The following is a 19,713-nucleotide window of genomic DNA, read 5'->3' on the forward strand; positions in this document are numbered from 1 at the left end:
ATATTACAGGCCATCTTCAGTGGTGACAACAGTTAATTACAAAATAGAACACATGATGTTATACATAAAACAATGCAATGGCATAACTGAGAAAATATTGCAATATTGACAATTTAATAGCTCTCTCTCTCTCTCTCTCTATATATATATATATATATATATATATATAAAATTGATGTGTCATTTGAATAAGACTTTCCCATATCTTAGAAAGAGGTAGTCATTCTGACTTAAGTTCAGATGGTGAAGTAAAGCCTCAGCACTTTCTTTGAACAAGCATTCAAATTTATCCCAGTGTCAAAAGTTATAAAAGTAAAAGTAATAATTACTAGTAATACTATTTTCCATATGGCAGTGAGTTTGAAGTCATCTGATATGAGGTTAAGTCTAATGATATCAAAGAGGTAGTGGGAGCATTGTTATAGACCTAGTGGATCTGTTGCTAGTGACAACGAAATGCATTATGAAATAAACATGATAGGCACGAAACAATCATCGTCGATAACTTTAATTATCCAAACACTGATTGGGTAATGATGATGGCCACATAATTCAAGCCATCATTCAAGCCAAGAGAATAATGAAACTGAATTTACTGAGCTGTTGCTTGATAACTTCCTCAAGCATGTGACAGAAGGAACTCTAGTTCAAAGAGGGTTGGATTTGATTATAGTGTCAGAGAGAATTTTAGTTAATGCCATGATTGTTCTGCCTCTGGTTGGTGATAGTGATCATGCTGACTTGCCTAGGGAAGTGGCTAAGTTTATAGATATTCCATTCAGAAAAGGTTACCTGCTAAACTACAAAGCAGGAAAATATGACCAAAAGAGGAGTACAGTAGGTTCTGCCCCATGGTAGGCTTTGCTAGATGGGAAGGTATCAGCAGTGCATGAGAAATGTAAAAAAAAAAAAAAACTTAAATGACACGATATCAGAATGTGTTCCTCAAGTTCAAAGAATAAATAGGATAGGAGTGAAGTGGATGTGTAATCATATTAAGCAAATGATTCGTTAAAAAAAAGATGTGGAAGGAATACCAAGTGCATAAGAAATGTCAGTTATTAAAATTATAAGGATCAGTCCAGAAGAGTTTCACAGCTGTTGTAAATACAGCTAAGTCTGAGTTTCTGTAATCTAAAGAAAACTCAAAAGAATTCTATTGTTAAGCTTCAAATAAAACAAAGATGAGAAGAAAGAAAAAATGAGCCACTTTCAAGAATAAAAAGAACAAAGTAAACAAAGCAAGTTAAATAAGAACACAAAATGTGAAGCAAACATTCAAATATTTTGACCACGTGTCCTCTAGGCACAAAGGTAGTTGGGTTTTTTTTTTTTTTTTGTTTGATTTAAATGTAAAATTACTGTCTCCAAGATGTTTGGAATTTTTTCTTTTTCTACATCCATATTTGTTTACGTTAAGAAAGTTCTGTTTGCATAGGCAGATCCCAAAATAACCTATCATTTTCGATGCATATATAAACAGTTTTTCGCCATCTAATTGCATGTACTATCAAGCACATAGCTTACTAATCTAACTGAACTATAATGGTTCATAATTAAATATTTTCGGTGCCTCACCTTTTGATCATTGGTTCCGTCTTGCTGTTAGAGCCATACAATGATTTCTCTGGTTGTCATAGCCCTCGAGCAATCTTGGCCGGCTCTCCTGAGACTGCGTCAGTGTCCTTCTTCTTCTGCAGCTTGTCCCACTTAAGTGGGGAGTCGCTGTTAATGATGAGTCTCCTCCACATCCTCCTGTCTTGGGCTGTCACCACATCCAAGTTCTTCATCCTCAAGTCCTCTTCTACCAGCTCCCTCCATCCCTTCATTGGCTGCCCACGCTTCCTCCTTCCTTGCACATCCACCTGCATAACCTTTCTTCCCACATATTCGTCCTCCCTCCTCATCACATGACCAAACCATCTCAACCTTGCCTCCTGTATCTTCACTCCTAAGTTCGTAACTTTCACTGTTCCTCTCACAGTCATTTCTCAGACGATCCTTTCTGGCCACACCGCACATCTACCTAAGCATTCTCATCTCTGCTACCTCCATCCTGCTGATGTTATTTTTCCTCAGGGCCACAGTTTCCATAGCATACGTCATAGCTGGCCTCACTACTGTCTTATAGATTTTGCCTTTCAGATTGATCGGCACCCTCTTATCGCATAGCACTCCAGCCATCTCTCTCTCTCTCTCTCTCCAGTTCCTCCAACCCACTTGTATCCCGTATCCCACTTCATTCTCAGCCTCTCCATCCTCTTTCACTGTTGAATCTAAGTATCTAAAGTCCCTAACTTTCTTGATGACATTTCCTTCCAGCTCCAGATCTGTCTCTTGGCTGCCATCCACTTTGCAACACATATACTCTGTTAGTTTAGCTGCCATGCCACTTCTCTTGATTCTGCACATAGCACGATGTCCAAGACACATTTTCTCTCACCTCCTCTGTCACCACCTCCATCACAATATTAAACAGGAACGGACTTAATGCTGACCCTTGATGCAAGTCAACTGTCACTTGAAAACTTTCTGTCTCTCCCAGGCAGGTCCAAACTCTTGTCTTTACAATTCTGTACATCTCCTGCACCAACCTGACATATTTCTCTGGTACCTTCTTCTCCCTCAGACACCTCCAGACTTCTTGCCTTGGCACTCTATCGTATGCTTTTTCCAGATCAATAAACACTAGAAGTAGCTCCTGTTGTTTCTCTCGAAACTTTTCCATTCTGCCATAACCCAAGGATAGCATCTGTCATTGATCAACCAGGCATGAAGCGAAACTGCTCCTTTGCAATCTCCACCTCCTTTCTCAGTCTCCCATCAAGAACCCTTTCTAGGATTTTCATTGTGTGGGACATTGAATTATAAAAGCCAATCTTATAATTTTTCTTTTTATATACTCAAGTCCAATATAAATGTAGGCAAACTACTCCAAAACTGATTTTAAAGGGTTAAAAATAAGAAACTTGCACATCTCCAAATTGCAGTCATGTTTTCTCATCTCCAATATATTACTGGCTGTAACTGTTATCTGACCATGCTTATATCTTCTGACAATTACAACCAAGAAACCTTCAGGCAGCAAAAAAGCTTTTGCACTGCTTTAACAACTTCAGTTTACAATTTTACTAAATCTTGTTTTGCACAATAATATAAGACATGGATCAATATTTAAAAGACAGGAAACAATTCATAACAATAATACTTCGCACGCATTTAATTCTGTGTAGCAGTTTAATACTGTCAGCATATGCATGTCTTCATCACCAATTAGAAGATTGATTTGGGCAAAAAGATCTGCTTTTAGGGAGCTCGTGAAAGATCAGCGATTTTTTAATTAATACATATATTAGTATAATTCCACCTACTAGTTTCACTAGCGACTGTCTAACTTTGTGAAGGCTCAAACGGTACATACAAAAAAATATGAGAGAATACAGAAACGTTGCTAACTTTTAGGCAAGGTTTGAACATATGCGTGACAATGCATGCATGTGTTGAGAAGCTTCAGTCAGTATCATGAATACGTGTTTCATGCACATGCGTTACATGATTTTTTGCGTATTGTAGTTCCGTTAAACTGAGCGAGTTGATTAACTTTTTTCCATATATCTTTCAGTATGGCACCCTGATTTCTGTTGAGGTTGTTACCCGTTCTTAATATCACTGCTGCTTCCTTGAAAATTCTGTAACTGTAATCATCATCTAAATACGGCATAGAGCTATTTTCCCAGTCAATTGCATGGTTGTAAGTAGAAAAGTGATGTGTTAAGCGTGAGGAGACTGTTCTGTTGTGATTGACATCCCACATGCTCCTTCTGTCTGATTTCCAGGCTTCTTGAAGTTTGCCCAATATATGAAAGACTGCACGTACATGGAATTCTATAAACACCTGGATATTTGAAAAATGATACACTGTCTTTGGGAGATCTTAGTACTTGTCTGATGGTAGTAGTTGGCTTAAATACCAGATGTTGTGAGATTTTAACATTCTCGCTAATCTTGAAGAGACTGAATCAACATAAGGGATGACTACTGTTGAAGCGTACTGGGTGACTGTTCCTTGTTGTTGGAGGTTGTCTTTATAAAGAAATTTGTTGATGATGTTTGTAGGAAAACCATTCTGCGATAGTGTTATAGCAATTTGAGAAAGTTCTGTATATATCTCTTCTTCGTCTGAAATAAACTTTTTGGCTGTGTTTCGTAACATGTGAATGGTGCTATGTTTTTGTGATCTATGATGGTTAGAAGAATAATGTAAATAACGTCCAGTATCTGTAGGTTTTCTGTATATGGAAAGTTTAAAATTATTCTCCTGCCTTTTCACCAGTATGTCTAGGAAGGGGAGTTGTCTTAATTTTGATAAAAATTTAATTTTCCAACTTTTCCATGAATAGGTCTGCACAAGGTGGTGACAGTGGGCTACCCATTGCTAGGCCTTCCAATTGTTGGTAAACTGTGTTGTTTACTTTTAAGAAATTTGATTTCAGGCAGTGATTGAACAACTGTGTAATGTCTGTAGGGAAGAGATCTTTAATACTGTTAATGACCTCATCCACTGGAACATTCATAAATAAGGAAACTACATTCAGGCTGGCCATTATGTCCATTTGTGATGTCTTAACGTACTTCGATTTCTTTACAAATTGTTGCAAGTTCTTAATATAGGACTCTGTTTGTCTAATTTTTCCTTTTAGTAAGTTGGTAAGGTGTTTAGCCAATAGGTTTGTAGGGGAAGATCTGCCATCCACAATTGGACGCAGTGGAACACCCTCCTTACACACTTTGGGTGCACCATAAAGGCGAGGAGTTATGGGATGTATGGATTTGAGTTTTCTTTTTAATTCCTCAGGTCAACCTGTTATATTTCTGATCAGCAGGTTTGTTTCGTGGTGGTTTGTCATAATAGGATTTTTCTTTAATATTTTATACATGGAACTTTCCAAAAGGAGATTGTTTATCTTAGTGAAATAGTCTTTTGAGTTAAGAATGACTGTAGAGTTCCCCTTGTCAGCTTTAGTAATGATTATCTCTTTGTTGTTTCGTAAGTTACGATTAGCCTTCCTATAGTATGGAGTGGTGTTCTGTTTAGGTTGTTTTCTGTTGCAAGGATAATCGTGGTCTGTAGAAGACGGAGGCCTTTTTCAATTCCACAAATGAAGTCCATTTTTGGAATGAAATTAGGGATGATGGAGAAGTTGAAACCTTTCTTTAGGATGTCGGATTCCTGTTTGGTAAGGCCGTGATCTGACATGTTGAAAATCACTTTGTCATCTGGGAGGTTGCTATAAAAATGGTATTTTTTCTTATACAGTTCTTCAAATTTTTTAATTGTTCACCTTGCTTAACTGGAAAGATTTCTCATAGCTAAATTGTAACATGTGGTCTATACTGTTCCAAGTGGTATAGTCTAAACTGTTTCAAATATCATTAAAATGGTTGCGGCAATTAAGGTCAATAATATTCAGTTCATGCCTGATGTGTTGTATCCTTTCTCGAATTAGCACCAAAGAAGCTTTGTTGTAGATACTTTTGGCTCGTTTAGATTGAATATATCCTTTAATTATTAAGAACGTCAGGATGATTGAAAAATCTCTGCATCTCTTAAGAAATGTAAGGTGGTTCAATAACTTAGCCTTCCTGCATTTCTCTTTTTCGAGGAACTGTACTTTGTGTTTCATCTGTGTATTTAAATTATACATATTTGGTCATAAAATACTTAAAAAATGAGACTTTTTGTGGTTATAAGATCATAGGTTCTTTAATTAATATATATATTAGTATAATTCCACCTACTAGTTTTGCTAGCAACTTTCTAGCTTTGTCAAGGCTCGAACGGTACATACAAAAAAATATGAGAGAATACAGAAACGTTGCTAACTGTTAGGCAGTTAAGTTTGAACATATGCATGCATGTGTTGAGAAGCTTCAGTCAGTATCATGGATACGTGTTGTATGCACACGCGTTACATGATTTTTCACATATTGTAGTTCCGTTAAACTGAGTGAGTTGATTAAGTTTTTCCATATAATAATAAGTTTATTTCAGACGAAGAAGAGATATATACAGAACTTTCTCAAACTGCTATAACACTATCGAAGAATGGTTTTCCTACAAACATCAACAACAAATTTCTTTATAAAGACAACCTCCAACAACAAGGAACAGTCACCCAGTACGCTTCAACAGTAGTCATCCCTTATGTTGATTCAGTCTCTTCAAGATTAGCGAGAATGTTAAAATCTCACAACATCTGGTATTTAAGCCAACTACTACCATCAGACAAGTATTAAGATCTCCCAAAGACAGTGTACCATTTTTCAAATATCCAGGTGTTAAATAGAATTCCATGTACGTGCGGTCTTTCACATATTGGGCAAACTTCAAGAAGCCTGGAAATCAGACAGACGAAGAAGAGATATATACAGAACTTTCTCAAACTGCTATAACACTATCGCAGAATGGTTTTCCTACAAACATCAACAACAAATTTCTTTATAAAGACAACCTCCAACAACAAGGAACAGTCACCCAGTACGCTCAGTCAGTATCATGGATACGTGTTGTATGCACACGCGTTACATGATTTTTCACATATTGTAGTTCCGTTAAACTGAGTGAGTTGATTAAGTTTTTCCATATAATAATAAGTTTATTTCAGACGAAGAAGAGATATATACAGAACTTTCTCAAACTGCTATAACACTATCGCAGAATGGTTTTCCTACAAACATCAACAACAAATTTCTTTATAAAGACAACCTCCAACAACAAGGAACAGTCACCCAGTACGCTTCAACAGTAGTCATCCCTTATGTTGATTCAGTCTCTTCAAGATTAGCGAGAATGTTAAAATCTCACAACATCTGGTATTTAAGCCAACTACTACCATCGGACAAGTATTAAGATCTCCCAAAGACAGTGTACCATTTTTCAAATATCCAGGTGTTAATAGAATTCCATGTACGTGTGGTCTTTCATATATTGGGCAAACTTCAAGAAGCCTGGAAATCAGACAGAAGGAGCATGTTGGGGATGTCAATCACAACAGAACAGTCTCCTCAGGCTTAGCACATCATTTTTCTACTTCCAACCATGCAATTGACTGGGAAAATAGCTCTATGCCATATTTAGATGATGATTACAATTACAGTTACAGAATTTTCAAGGAAGCGGCAGTGGTATTAAGAATGGGTAACAACCTCAACAGAAATCAAGGTGCCATACTGAAAGATATATGGAAAAACTTAATCAACTCACTCAGTTTAACGGAACTACAATACGCAAAAAATCATGTAATGCGTGTGCATACAACACGTATCCATGATACTGACTGAAGCTTCTCAACACATGCACACATTGTCATGCATATGTTCAAACTTAACTGCCTAACAGTTAGCAACGTTTCTGTATTCTCTCATTTTTTTGTATGTATCATTCGAGCCTTGACACAGCTAGACAGTCGCTAGCAAAACTAGTAGGTGGGATTATACTAATATATGTATTAATTAAAGAACCTATGGTCTTAACCACAAAAAGTCTCATTTTTTAAATATCAGTGATTTTTGTTGATTTATTGGCGTATTTCTAGTATATTATTGTAGGTTTTTTTAGTATATTAATGTACTACAGCATTTAATAACATACCCTATTTACTAGAATATAATTTGCACTTTTTTCCCCCCAAAATGAAAGTTGAAAAATAGTGATGCAAGATGTGGGGATTTTTGGAAACTAAACTTTTTCAGGAAAAAATTAAATTGATGCTTATAATTAAATCCTCAGTATTCATTATAACTGTTCACATTATTTATAAAATGAATGCATTTAAATTTTAATTATCAATGTTATTTACAAGATCGGCCGCTTGCCATCACGCGATATATTAGTGACAATGCTTCTATAATTAAATTAATTATTTATGGCAAAATCATGTCACAAGCTCTGAAAATTCAGTTGCACAACAGTTCTAATGATAGTATCTTAATCCACCCCTGTGCAATCTATGATCGAGTAGAAGTCAATGCTCTCACTCCCACATTTCTATGCACATGACTGGAGCAGTATTAACAAAAGATCGTGTGACTCAACGACAAAGGCAAACTGACGATTGGAGAGTTAAAATGCTGATTTTCATCCATCAAATTTCAAAATAACAAACTGCCATAACAACTTTCACGATCTATTTCTTCAAGTTTAAAACTTTTTCCTTGTGTGAACTATATGCAAAACATTTTAATTTATTTTTTTGTAAAGAAAAATCAGGGTTGAGAGATATACGTGAGGGAGAGTTATATTTGAGTTAATATGGTAATTGTAAAAATATTATTAGTTTTTACTACTCTTAAGAATAGTGCTGAAAACTCATAACAGCAGGGAAATGTTGAAAGCACAAATTAAAGATGTTACAGAAAGGGGGGGGGGTGCCCTTTTCTGCTAACTCTGCCGTTTGCGAACTTCTGACTGCTCTTCTAGGATACTGCATCTTTTGTTGATGTTTTCCTTGAGTGTAAGTGAAATGCCAGTTGCTACTGTGATAAGTCAGATGTGGTGAGCTAGCATTCCACTTATTATCATCAATTGGCCTTCCTTTTTCATTAATTATTTTAACACAATTTACTCCCAGCACTCCTTGACACATGCCATTCTGACTCTTGTTCGCCGTGTCATCTTCATAGGATGTTCTTATATCCCTCAATTCTCTGGGGAGATCGACTCGTACCTAGTTTGAGCAAATTCCTCATTTTCTTCGATGATCATCTTCTCATTTCCTCTTTGATTGCTCTGTGTGTGTTTAATCTCCTTGTTCGTATCAGAGTATTTCCTATGTTTGTTGTAGTTGGAATAAGGATCGCTAGAGGTGGGATGTTCTTCCTCCTCTTGGGTGACTCCCCCCCCCCCTTTTTTTTCTTTTTTTTTTTTGTTTCTCCATGGATTTCTCCTTGTCATCATCACTATGGTGGTTGCCCACACTTAGTGGTTTTTTTCTTTTTCCTCACACATTTTCAAGTGAATCACCCAAACATACTAGTCTCTCTGATCTACATTTATAAAGCTTCAGTCGGTCTGAGTGCACTACGAAGGTTTTCCCCCAGAATGTCCTTTCTTTGATCCTGAATGCCACTGGTAACAACTTTTCCAGGATCTCAAATGGTCCCTCTGCACTCTTCCCAAATTTTCCTCCTTTCTTCTTGTTAGAGACATGTTATAAGAGGAAGATTCCCTGGTCTCAGATCTTTATACTTCCTTAACTTGTTGGCATACTTTCTTGCTCTCTGTGAGCTATTGTAGCTAGACTCTGCTAATAGCTCATGTGCTACTCTGTTTTCCATTATTAGGTTGTTCAAATACTCATCGATGTCGGGAAATCCCATATTGACTTGTGAGTTATTAAACTCACTTGGAAACAGAGGCTTAAATCCATACAGCACAACTGCAGGGGCTTCCTTAATGGCAGTATAAAGTGCGGTTCTGCAAGCAAACAGGGTGTGGGATAAAGTGAGCTTCAAAGTTCTGTTTAGCCTCTCACACATTTCATTTCCTTGGGGGTGATAGGGGGTAGTGAACAGTTTCTTTATCTTAAGCAACTTACACAGCTGTAGAGTGACTTCAGCTGTGACGTTGGAGCCTTGGTCAGAGAGAAGAGTTTAGGGGGGGGGGGGGGGGGTCCCATATCTAGAGATAATGAGCTTGAATAATTTAGCCTGCCAGAGTCTGTGCAGTTTGATCCTTCATAGCTGTGGCCTCAGGGAATCTAGAGAACATGTCTATAATTACCAGGATATACTTGTTGCCCTTCATGGTAGTGGGAACGGGCCCAATTATATCCATGGCCACAGCTTGAAAGGGACGTGTGGGGATGGGAAATGGTTGAAGAGGGGCCTTTCCTATAATGCTAGACTTTCGTTCGCAAAGGTGACACGAGGATACGTAGGATTCAACGTCTTCTGTCATACCCCTCCAAAAGTATCTGTCTCTCACTCATTTCCAAGTCCTGTGGAACCCCTGATGACCCGCCAAGTCAGAGTCATGGAATGTGTGGAGCACCCACAGAATCATGATCTTGGGGACCAGAATCTTTTCCTTCCACCTTCCAGTGACATCATGTCAGGAAAAAATACCTTCCTTGTCAATGTGTAACGTGTTAGAGAATTGTGCCCCTCTGAGAGTTTCTCTCCTTTCACAAACTTCTAATATCTCTCTCCCATACAGGGTCTATTTTCTGGGCTCTATAATCAGAGACTTCTCCCAGACTTGCAGGTGGGGTGGAGTATTCTTGTTCCCTTCTAGTTCTGTGATCTTTTGTATGGAATTGATTAGCCCTTCCCTTTGACAGGTATTCTCCTCTGGGTCAGTACTTAACGCTCTAGATAGGTAATCCGCCACTACATTGGCCTTCCCGGGAATATATTTTATTTCCAGGTTAAATTCTTGCATTTCTAGTGTCCAGTGGATTATCCTTTGCTTTTTGTTTTTCATTGATGAGATAAATGACAAAGGTTTATGACCTGACTGCAGGATGATCTGCTGCCCTAGTAGCATGTATCTAAACTTTCTCAAGGCATTGACAATCGCTAATGCCTCCTTTTCTATCGCCAAATAATTTTTTTCAGAAGGGGAGAGTTTCCTGCTAATAAAGGCAATGGGCCTAAAACACTCCCCTTCCTGTTGTTCCACTACTGAGGCAATGGTATCATTGAAGGCATCAGTGGAAAGAAAGAATTTCTGTCCGAGCTTTGGGTAAGTGAGGACAGGTGATCTAGTTAAAGCCAGGTTGAGTGATTGGTGTGCCTCCTGCTGTTCCTTTCCCCCCACATGAACTTCACCCCCTTTTTTGTTAGTCTCACGATGGGTTGCATTAGTCTCAAGCACTGAGGAATGAATTTCCTATAGAAATTGATCATTCCTAGGAACCTCCGGACTTGTCTAACAGTGGTGGGGACCCTAGCCTTTAAAATGGCAGTAACATTATCTTGGGTGAGGATTATTCCTGCCTCACTTACAATGTGCCCCAAGTATTCCACTTTTCTTAAAAAGAACTGACACTTGGAACACTTTAGGGAGAGTCGGGCCTCGCTCAGTCTGTTTAAAACGGCCAAAAGAATTTCCTTGTGCTTTAATAGATCGGAAGAGTATATTAATAGATCATCTTGGAAGCATATGACTCCCTTCCTCAACATGTCTAAGAGAATGGAATTCATCAGACTTTGGAAACTCATGGCTGAGTTTCTGGCTCCCTGAGGAAGTCGACACAGTTGATACTTTTGCCATCTTGTGGTGAATGCAAAGTATTTCCTGTCTTCCTTCCTAAGGGGGATTTGAAAGTAGCCAGAGTTTAAGTCCAGCTTGGAGAAGTATCGTGATCCCCCAAGACCTATCAATAGCTCTTCTATCTTACACATAGGAAAGTCAATAGATCGGTTACTTTGTTGACCTCATGTAGGTCCAACACAAACCTTAAACTCCCGTTAGGTTTCTCCACCAGTATAAAGGGACTATTCCACTGAGAATTGGATTTCTCGATGATCCCAGCCTTCTCATAGTCTTCTAGCAATTTTTGTAGTTTCTCCATGTGTTTGAGAGGCGTTTGATACTGTCTAACATGCATGGGGAAGTCGGATGTGATTTGTACAGTATGTTCAACCTTGTTCGTGCAAGATAGGGAACTAAATGTGCTATGAAAGCGTTGAAATACCTGTTTAACAAGTTCATTGCCAATCACGCGATGCGAGTTCTCACCAAACAGCTGATCACGCGTTATCGCATTGACGTTGCTAACTAAATAAAAAAATAAAAAAAATTTAGTCACCACACGAAATTCCAATTTTCAGCTTGGCAATGAACGATATCGTGCGATCACACAATGCGAGTTCTCACCAAACGGCCGATCACGCGTTATCGCGTGGACGTCGCTAACTAAATAAAAAATAAAAAAAATTTGGCCACCACACGAAATTCCAATTTTCAGCTTGGCAATGAAAGTGTTAAAGAAACTCTCAATCTCGGTTCTTTCAAAATCAGAATCTAATGAATTGATAGTGCCTTCTACTATTTTCCTTTTCCACTCATTTGATGTCTCCTAAGGATTTCCCAATTCAATATCTAAAACCTCATTTACTTCCTTTTCGCTCCCTATTCTAAACTTCGGTTGGAATCTTATTCCACTAAGGGATGTTGTTTCATTGGCGAAGTCACACATGAAGTGGTGTTTCTCCAAGAAATCAACGCCCAGTATGACTTGGTTACTCGTATTGGCTAGTTCAGGGAGAATCAACACTTCATGAGAGAGTGTGTGGCTGGGAAACAAGGTATTGTGAGCTTTACATTCATCTTCATATTAGAGAGGAGTTCAACTCTGGCAATTCCAGTAATTTTTACTGGCTTACACAGTTCGACGAGTTCATCTGGGGACACCCTACAAATTTTTTCGACCAGGAGGATGGGTATCACTGATATGTGCACCCCGGAGTCTAGTAAGAGTTCACAGGGAATACCCTCCACAAATCCTTCATCGAGAGTCAAAGGTATTCGCCCACCGATCTCTGCAGTTGCCACACTCTGCATCTTATAGCTTTTGCAAGCCAATGATTTATGCTCACTGGCTGATTCATCGAGGGGGATGGGCTGCAGAAACTTCTTGCACTACAGAGATTTCTCCTAAATGTCTATTAATTTGTTTGTTGCTCATTTCGCGTTCTTTTCTTGGTGACTTCAGAGGCTTAGTTTTTTTCATTTGAGTTGGAGTTGGCTTCGTTTCCAGAGCAGAGGGGAGAGGAGGGACATTGCGCATTCGGTTCTTCCAATAGTAACTTCCTCAAATTTTTTGCATTAGTCATGTCCTCCAACACCTTTTCCCTCTCCTTCGCTAGTCTATAACACTCATCTAAATTGTTGGCTCGCTTCTTGTATATTATTTCACATAAATCTTCACATAGCCCTACCCTAAATTTTTGGAAGGCTATCTATCCATTGAAGGTGGGATTTCTTCTCCATGGACACACTCACTGATTGTGTGATGGAGTGCAATCTGTTAAGAAATTTGGTCACACTTTCTCCTTTGTTTTGTACGCACCGTAAAGTTCCCATAGGGTTTGGAAAGGGCCCCTTTTCTGGGAAAATTTTTCAATTAGTGCTTCCTTGAAATTATCATATTCTAAAACGTTTTTTAGTGTGTAAGAACAGAGGAAATTCTTCGCCTTTCCTACCAGCTTAGTACGAAGTAGTATAAGGAGCTGAGAGTCTGTCCACCTTCCAATATTTTTCAGTTCTTCGACGTAGCAAAAAAATGCATGAACACCGTCTGTCTCCTCTCGAGAGAATTGCAGGAATACCTGTTGTGGATTCACCGTTCTGAAGAATTCAGTATCGTCCATACCTGTGCTCGATGATAGTGCCATATTGATATATCAGTCACAATTTTTACAATATCTAAGTTTCAAAATTTCTTATATTTGGCTTGCCTGATTTACTCTATAACCTGCTCACTTTGATAAATCAAATCCTGCTGACTGGTGTGCCATTGTTAAATATATTATTCAATTTAATTACTTTTGCTTATTTTCTTTAAATAACTTTTACGCAATTCCTTTCTTAAATCTCTCTAGCTTAGTTTCGTCTAAATAATATGCTCTAGCTTTCTATCCATCTTAAGATTCACTCAAGGCCGTTATTCACCCTTAAGAATGGTGCACGTGGATTTTGAAGACAAAGGGTTTACTACTGGACAATGCCGATCCCTCAATACTGGTTCTGATTCCTTCTTCGGATTCAGGGAAAATTTCTATTATACTGCACCACCCTGAATCCTAGATTATTGAACAGTGCAAAATCAAGGAACCAGAACTCAGTTTAGTACACTATCTTAAATCACTTAACACGTTCGCTGCCAACTACGAGTATACTCATAGTTCGTATATGAGCTTCACAAGCCAACTACGAGTATGCTCGTATGTCGATTACCAACCTCCTATGCCAAGCGCGAGTTAATCCGTAGTATAGCACGTAATTTGTAAATCAATTTAAAACTAGTAAAATCAATAAAAATAAAAACCAATCAATGAAATAAAAAAGCACTCAGTAAAATTCAACTTTCCTCAATATTTTGTAAAGCATATAAATTGGTTTGTTCTACTAAAATTGTGAGAAAATCTTCAGAAAAGAAAAGTTCAACTAACCTTTTGATACTGAAATTTTCAGTGTCAATTTTAAAACCTGCAGTTTCAAGAAAGTCAAATTGTGGGGCTCTTCTGAATTTTCCCAATAAGTTGATGTATTTGGCTGGTTGCTAACTTCATCTTCAAAAGTTTCTTCATCATCGGAGTAACCACTAGAGTCGTCTGTAGGATCATCTTCGGAATTGGAACCAAATATTTCATGAAATTCAGCATCGCTCATATTAGCATAAGCTTCTACTTCTATATCAGTAAGTTTTCTTTTACTGGCCATGGCGAAATTGAAGGTTCTTAGAGACTAGAAACTAAAACTGAACTAGACGGAATAAACACTGGCATCAGCACATGTAATATATAGATGGAAGTGATACGAGATTACTCGTAGTTGGCGTATGAAACAAAATTCTATCTGATAAGCAGGCTACGAGATTACTCGTAGTGACCTTGAAGATGCGAAAGCGCTTGGCATGCAGGAACAAACTACGACCAAGTAGCATGGCAGTGAACGTGTTAAGCTTATTTTGCAGTCATAGCCTCCCTAACAATTTATCTCCCGCTGTGGTTCGAATTTTATGAGAAGGTGCAATAGAAATATAAAATCAGACAAGTCACTAGTTAAACTTAAAGAGAAGAACATTTAACTTCAATTCAGACATTTACACATTATAAATAGACACTGACATATAACTTCACTAATATCAAAGAATGAATATAATAATCAAAACCTTCTAAATTTCTCATAGCATGCAATACACATCAATTCAAGTATGTAATTTTATCTATGAACAGTCATGCACTTTTCTATACTTCACTTATTAAATCATAAAGTAACCTCCACGTGCTTCTGCACTAATCCCTTCAAATTTTCATATATTATCACTACTTCAAAATCTAACTTTCTCTGAAGTCCTTAGCATAATTAATAACCTCAAAAAACTTAATGTCCTTCCTGAATTTTACAAGCTTTCTCCCATAACACAGTTACTTAACAAACATAGGGTTTACATTACCATTTGCTGGGGGATTATTCTTGGCCATCTCATTCATCACGACTGAACTTTCTCTTCTTGATTCCTGGCTCATTCTATATTGTTTGTAGTGTTCCACTGGTGGTCCGGACAGGACATATCTCTGCCCCCCGAAAGTAACTGCCCATTGTTTTCTCGTCAACAGGTTCAACATGGCTCAGCTATCTCCTGGGGAAATCGAAAACTGCCTTCCACTGGGCTAAATGTTAACCGGCAAGCTTTCATGAACATCACGGCATGCTCCTTCAGTCTTTGTCTCGATGACCTTGTCGAAGCATGGGGCAAGAAGGTGCCACAAGGAGGTTCCAAAACCAAACAAAAAGCTACCAAAAAGCCTTCTCTTAGGCACTGCTACTGTTTTTAAATCGCGCGTCATCCTTTCTTACTACGTCATTGCTTTTCCCCTCCCCTTTGCCTGAGTTACCCTACATCACCAGTACGTAGTGCCACACTCTCCCCTAGCGTTCTCTTCGATGTGGGGGGGAGGGTGCTACGTGCTTGCCTTACTTGGTGCACGCATACTTGTTTCACGTGTTCAGCTTCTGGCCATCTACACCTAATCCGATTAACTTTTCTCCCAACAAATTTACAAGCATTTACACAAAAGTAACATAGCTTAAATCACAGACAATTCACAATATTTATATTACAACATGAATTATGGATAAATAACCTCAAGTTAGTAATGTTTCTGGTAAGTCACAAGTAATTTAGCACATCTGATATGTCAATATATGTTCAAAATTGCAAACGCATGTTAAGTCTGAAGGAAACGTAAATTAATAAATTTTCAGTTAAATTCAGAACTTAACAATATGATAGAAGTCTATAAACTTTTGAATGGTTGTCATAGGATTTCAACTGATGAAATTTTTTGTTATATGGAAGCTGGGGGAAAGAACCCAGGGGCATCCATGGAAGTTAAGTTTGTTCACAGTCAAGAAAGGGATAAGAGCTAGGTTTTTTTCCCCAGAGAGAGCAGTGAGTGAGTGCATCTAGTGCGAATGAATTTAAGGAAAGGTATGATAGCTGGTTTGGATGATTTATAGCCTCCCTCGACGAGTCCTTGACTCCCTGGAGGTCTCAGATAATAATAATAATATTTCTACTGGTTTCACTAGCATCTTCAAAGCACAAATAGTTGTCACAGTATAAGAGTACTAACCATCAGTTATTAGTCAGAACAATTTAAAATTGTAATGGATGAAAGGTGCTAAAATTCTAATTTTTGATACCTAATATGGTATCCTAAAAACACTTAACACATGGAGCAAAGGGGGGATATCTGTTCCAATGATACAGGTTGCCACTAAAATCATATACTTTAAGGATATTTTCAGCCAATGGCTATAATCTCTATAATATAGATAAAATACCAAATTCTCGCCCAACCCCCTCCTCTCCTAATACAGAAGACTATAGCAAAACTATCACTATCCTATAAACTATCACTATATAGTATATATCCATCCATCCATCCATCCATCCATTTACTCGTCCGTCCAAGGATGGGTTGAGTCCACTCTTAATGAGGGGTTTACTGGCATATTAATGTAGCTGGCTCGCCACTCCTCTGCCGCATCCCATAAGGGTGGTATTCTTGACTGTAATCTGTGTGTGTTCACGGAGCTGGTTTCCTGCTTGTGGGATGAAAAACCCCAGATAAACTAAGGGAAAAACCCTGCTGCCCACGCCTAAGGCCGGCTAACTTGGCTATGGCTGAGGAAGATCCTACAGCTCCTCACGTCAGTGATGGGAATTGAACCTAGGACACTCCTTCCCCAGGCATATGGTTGCGAAGTGCAAAACCACTAGGCTAACTGCACGGACAGTATATGTTTCAGATACCCTTCCATACAGGATTAGATGGAAGAAAGCTACAATGACACAAAACGTGTTATAAGATAGAGACACTTTCAGAGTCAACAGCAACAATAAAAATATTAAGTACAGCTGTATAAATTTACCACAAATCTAGGAGACAGTCATTTTTAAGATCAACTCTAACTTAACACTTCTTTTTTATCCAGCAGTATAAAGTGTCAAATTAGAACCTTAGTTCCTTTCTTTTGTCAGTTATAATTTTAAACTTTTCTCTAATAAAAGGTGCTAGGTAGAAAACCATGATGTCATGAATTATACACCTTTTATATAACCTTTTGATGTCATGAATTATACACCACAAAGCTTCAAATGAATTTTCAAAAGAAGCCCACTTCTACATTACAAGTAACAATAAATAAACTGCATAGATGAAAACAAAAACCGCACTATATATTCTGTTATAAAAACATCATGATAAAATGAATGCAACTGCAAAAATTATGTTCTTACAATTGTCTCACATTATTTCCATACTTGTTAACATAATACATAAAAGATAGAGAGGAGACCAACCTATGCCTAGAGTCATCCATTTGCTGACAGTTGTCAACAGAATCTATATTATATGCTGGATATTCTGAGTGAAGACCAGAAGATGAAATGAAATACTGCCATTTAATTGAAGGATGAACCTCAAGATTATGTTGAAATACTGAAAAATTAAAGAAAGAAAATAAAATAATTATACATTAAACACAAATATGCATTTAAATAATACGTCTTAGTTGCTTTAACAAGCAACCTATATGTATTCTAAACGAATATTTTCTTTATCAATTCTTAAATAAAGGTGTGTGTGTGTATATATATATATATATATATATATAGTCAACCAAAGATGAGAGAACCCTCGACACTTCTGAGCATGGCAGAAGGCGAATCCATTCGGATAATAGGGTAATCAATCTGTTTCGTGAGATGGGTGTTTATTATTACATGTAGGAAAATTAGCTTTTCTTTTATAAACATTCTAGTTTTTAAAGTCGTAACTATTTTGCTTGCATAATAGTTGGAAAATTTTATGTATAGAGCACATGATTTTGCATGTTAGTGATGAATGTGTACATCCCTAATTATTTTCTCTCCTTCGACATGAATTGACTCTTCTTGGCACTTTGACAGCTATGGTTCTCTCATCTGCAGGCAAGCTATATATGCACACACCTTTTAAAATCTTACCTTATAATTAGACGAAATTAGTTGAATATTAAAGATTAACAACATTCACTGAAAACTACATATGCAACTGATGATATATTCAGAAAATAAAAAAAAAAAAAACATCCATATCATTAAAGTAATCTATTACATTTCTTCAATGAACCATCTGAAATTTCAGGAATAGAAAATTATTTTCTTCATGCTGTAAAGCAAGCAGAAAGCAAAAAATGCAAACATCACACACACACACCTGCACGTGCATTGCAGAAACCCCATGGGCAAGGTGCATTGTGTCGTGTAACAAGTCATGCATTTGTGGCTGATATAAATTGGAGGAATATGATGCTCCCAAGTCAGTGCAACTGTGTCGGGAGAAATGACAGCGTTTGAAAGAGGCACTACGATAGGATGTAATGTTGCAGGCCTATCTGTTCATCAAATTGTTGACAAATTGGGCCATCCCATGTCAATAATCAGCGATCCCATACTGCAGTGGATGACCCACCACACTCACTGAACATAACCAGATGGTGCTACTAAGGATAATATGTAAATACTGCCATTTGTTGGCTCTTATGTGAATCTGCACAAAAACATTCAGAACCAAGACTAACAACATGGGTTTCCATGGTAGGACTGCAATATGCAAGTCCCACAATACCCAAACCAACATGCAGAGTAGCCTTCAGTTGAATGAGGAAGCTTGAAAATCTGTGTTACAGAGCAACAAATCATGCTACACCCTTTACCAAACAGATGGATGGGTGTGGCAGATGCCCAGTGAACATCACTTATCAGAATGCATAACTCCAACTATATTCAGAGGTGGCAGTGTGATGGTATGGTCCTGTTTTTCCTAGTTTGGCCTCAGTTTGCGGTGCCCCATGAACACTGAACATTCTGGACAATGCAATGCTTCTTACTTTGTGGCTATGAAATTGACCATTGTCTCTTTCAGCAAGAAAATGCACCACGTCATAAGGCTGCTGCAACTATGTGGTTTGTGGACATGAAGCCACCACACTTGACTGGCCTCCACAGAGCCCTGATCCCAACCTCAATGACATCTGTGGGATGAACTGGAGTGTCAGGTGAGGTCAAGGTACATCTGCCCCACAACAGTCCAGGACCTGTTGTGGGGCATGCCCACAGATAGAATGGTCCAAAATTCTCACTGATTGCTATTAGCCATGGTGTCCACCACTGACTTCTTTCATATATTACACACACACACTAGGGGGGAGCATCCCCCTCGGCACCTATGCCGCCCAACCCCCCGTGTTCCAAGTTTTTTTTTTTATTGTAAAACAGTATGTGCAGTAGGCACTGATCGCTATTAGCCAGGGTGTCCACCACTGACTTCTTTCCAAACAGTGTATTCATATATTACACATACACACACACATTTTTTTTTATTGTAAAACAGTATGTGTGGTAGGCATTCTTTGCTAGTTGTTAAATTTTA

At 38.0% G+C, this 19,713-nt stretch overlaps 1 protein-coding gene across 1 annotated transcript in view; it reads right to left on the reverse strand.

Moving 5' to 3' along the window:
- The window catches only part of LOC150108527 (VWFA and cache domain-containing protein 1-like), a 420,515-nt gene that overhangs the window by 311,832 nt on the left and 88,970 nt on the right, over positions 1-19,713 (reverse strand). The window contains exon 5 of the mRNA XM_090415949.1: positions 17,601-17,739. Coding sequence (XP_090272075.1) covers positions 17,601-17,739 — 139 coding nt within the window. The remainder of the gene's footprint in view (positions 1-17,600; positions 17,740-19,713) is intronic.

This window comes from Typopeltis vanoorti, chromosome 3, assembly GCF_054136105.1.
Source record: "Typopeltis vanoorti isolate ZY-2024b chromosome 3, IOZ_Tvanoo_1.0, whole genome shotgun sequence".
In the NCBI taxonomy this organism is placed as follows: Eukaryota; Metazoa; Arthropoda; class Arachnida; order Uropygi; family Thelyphonidae; genus Typopeltis; species Typopeltis vanoorti.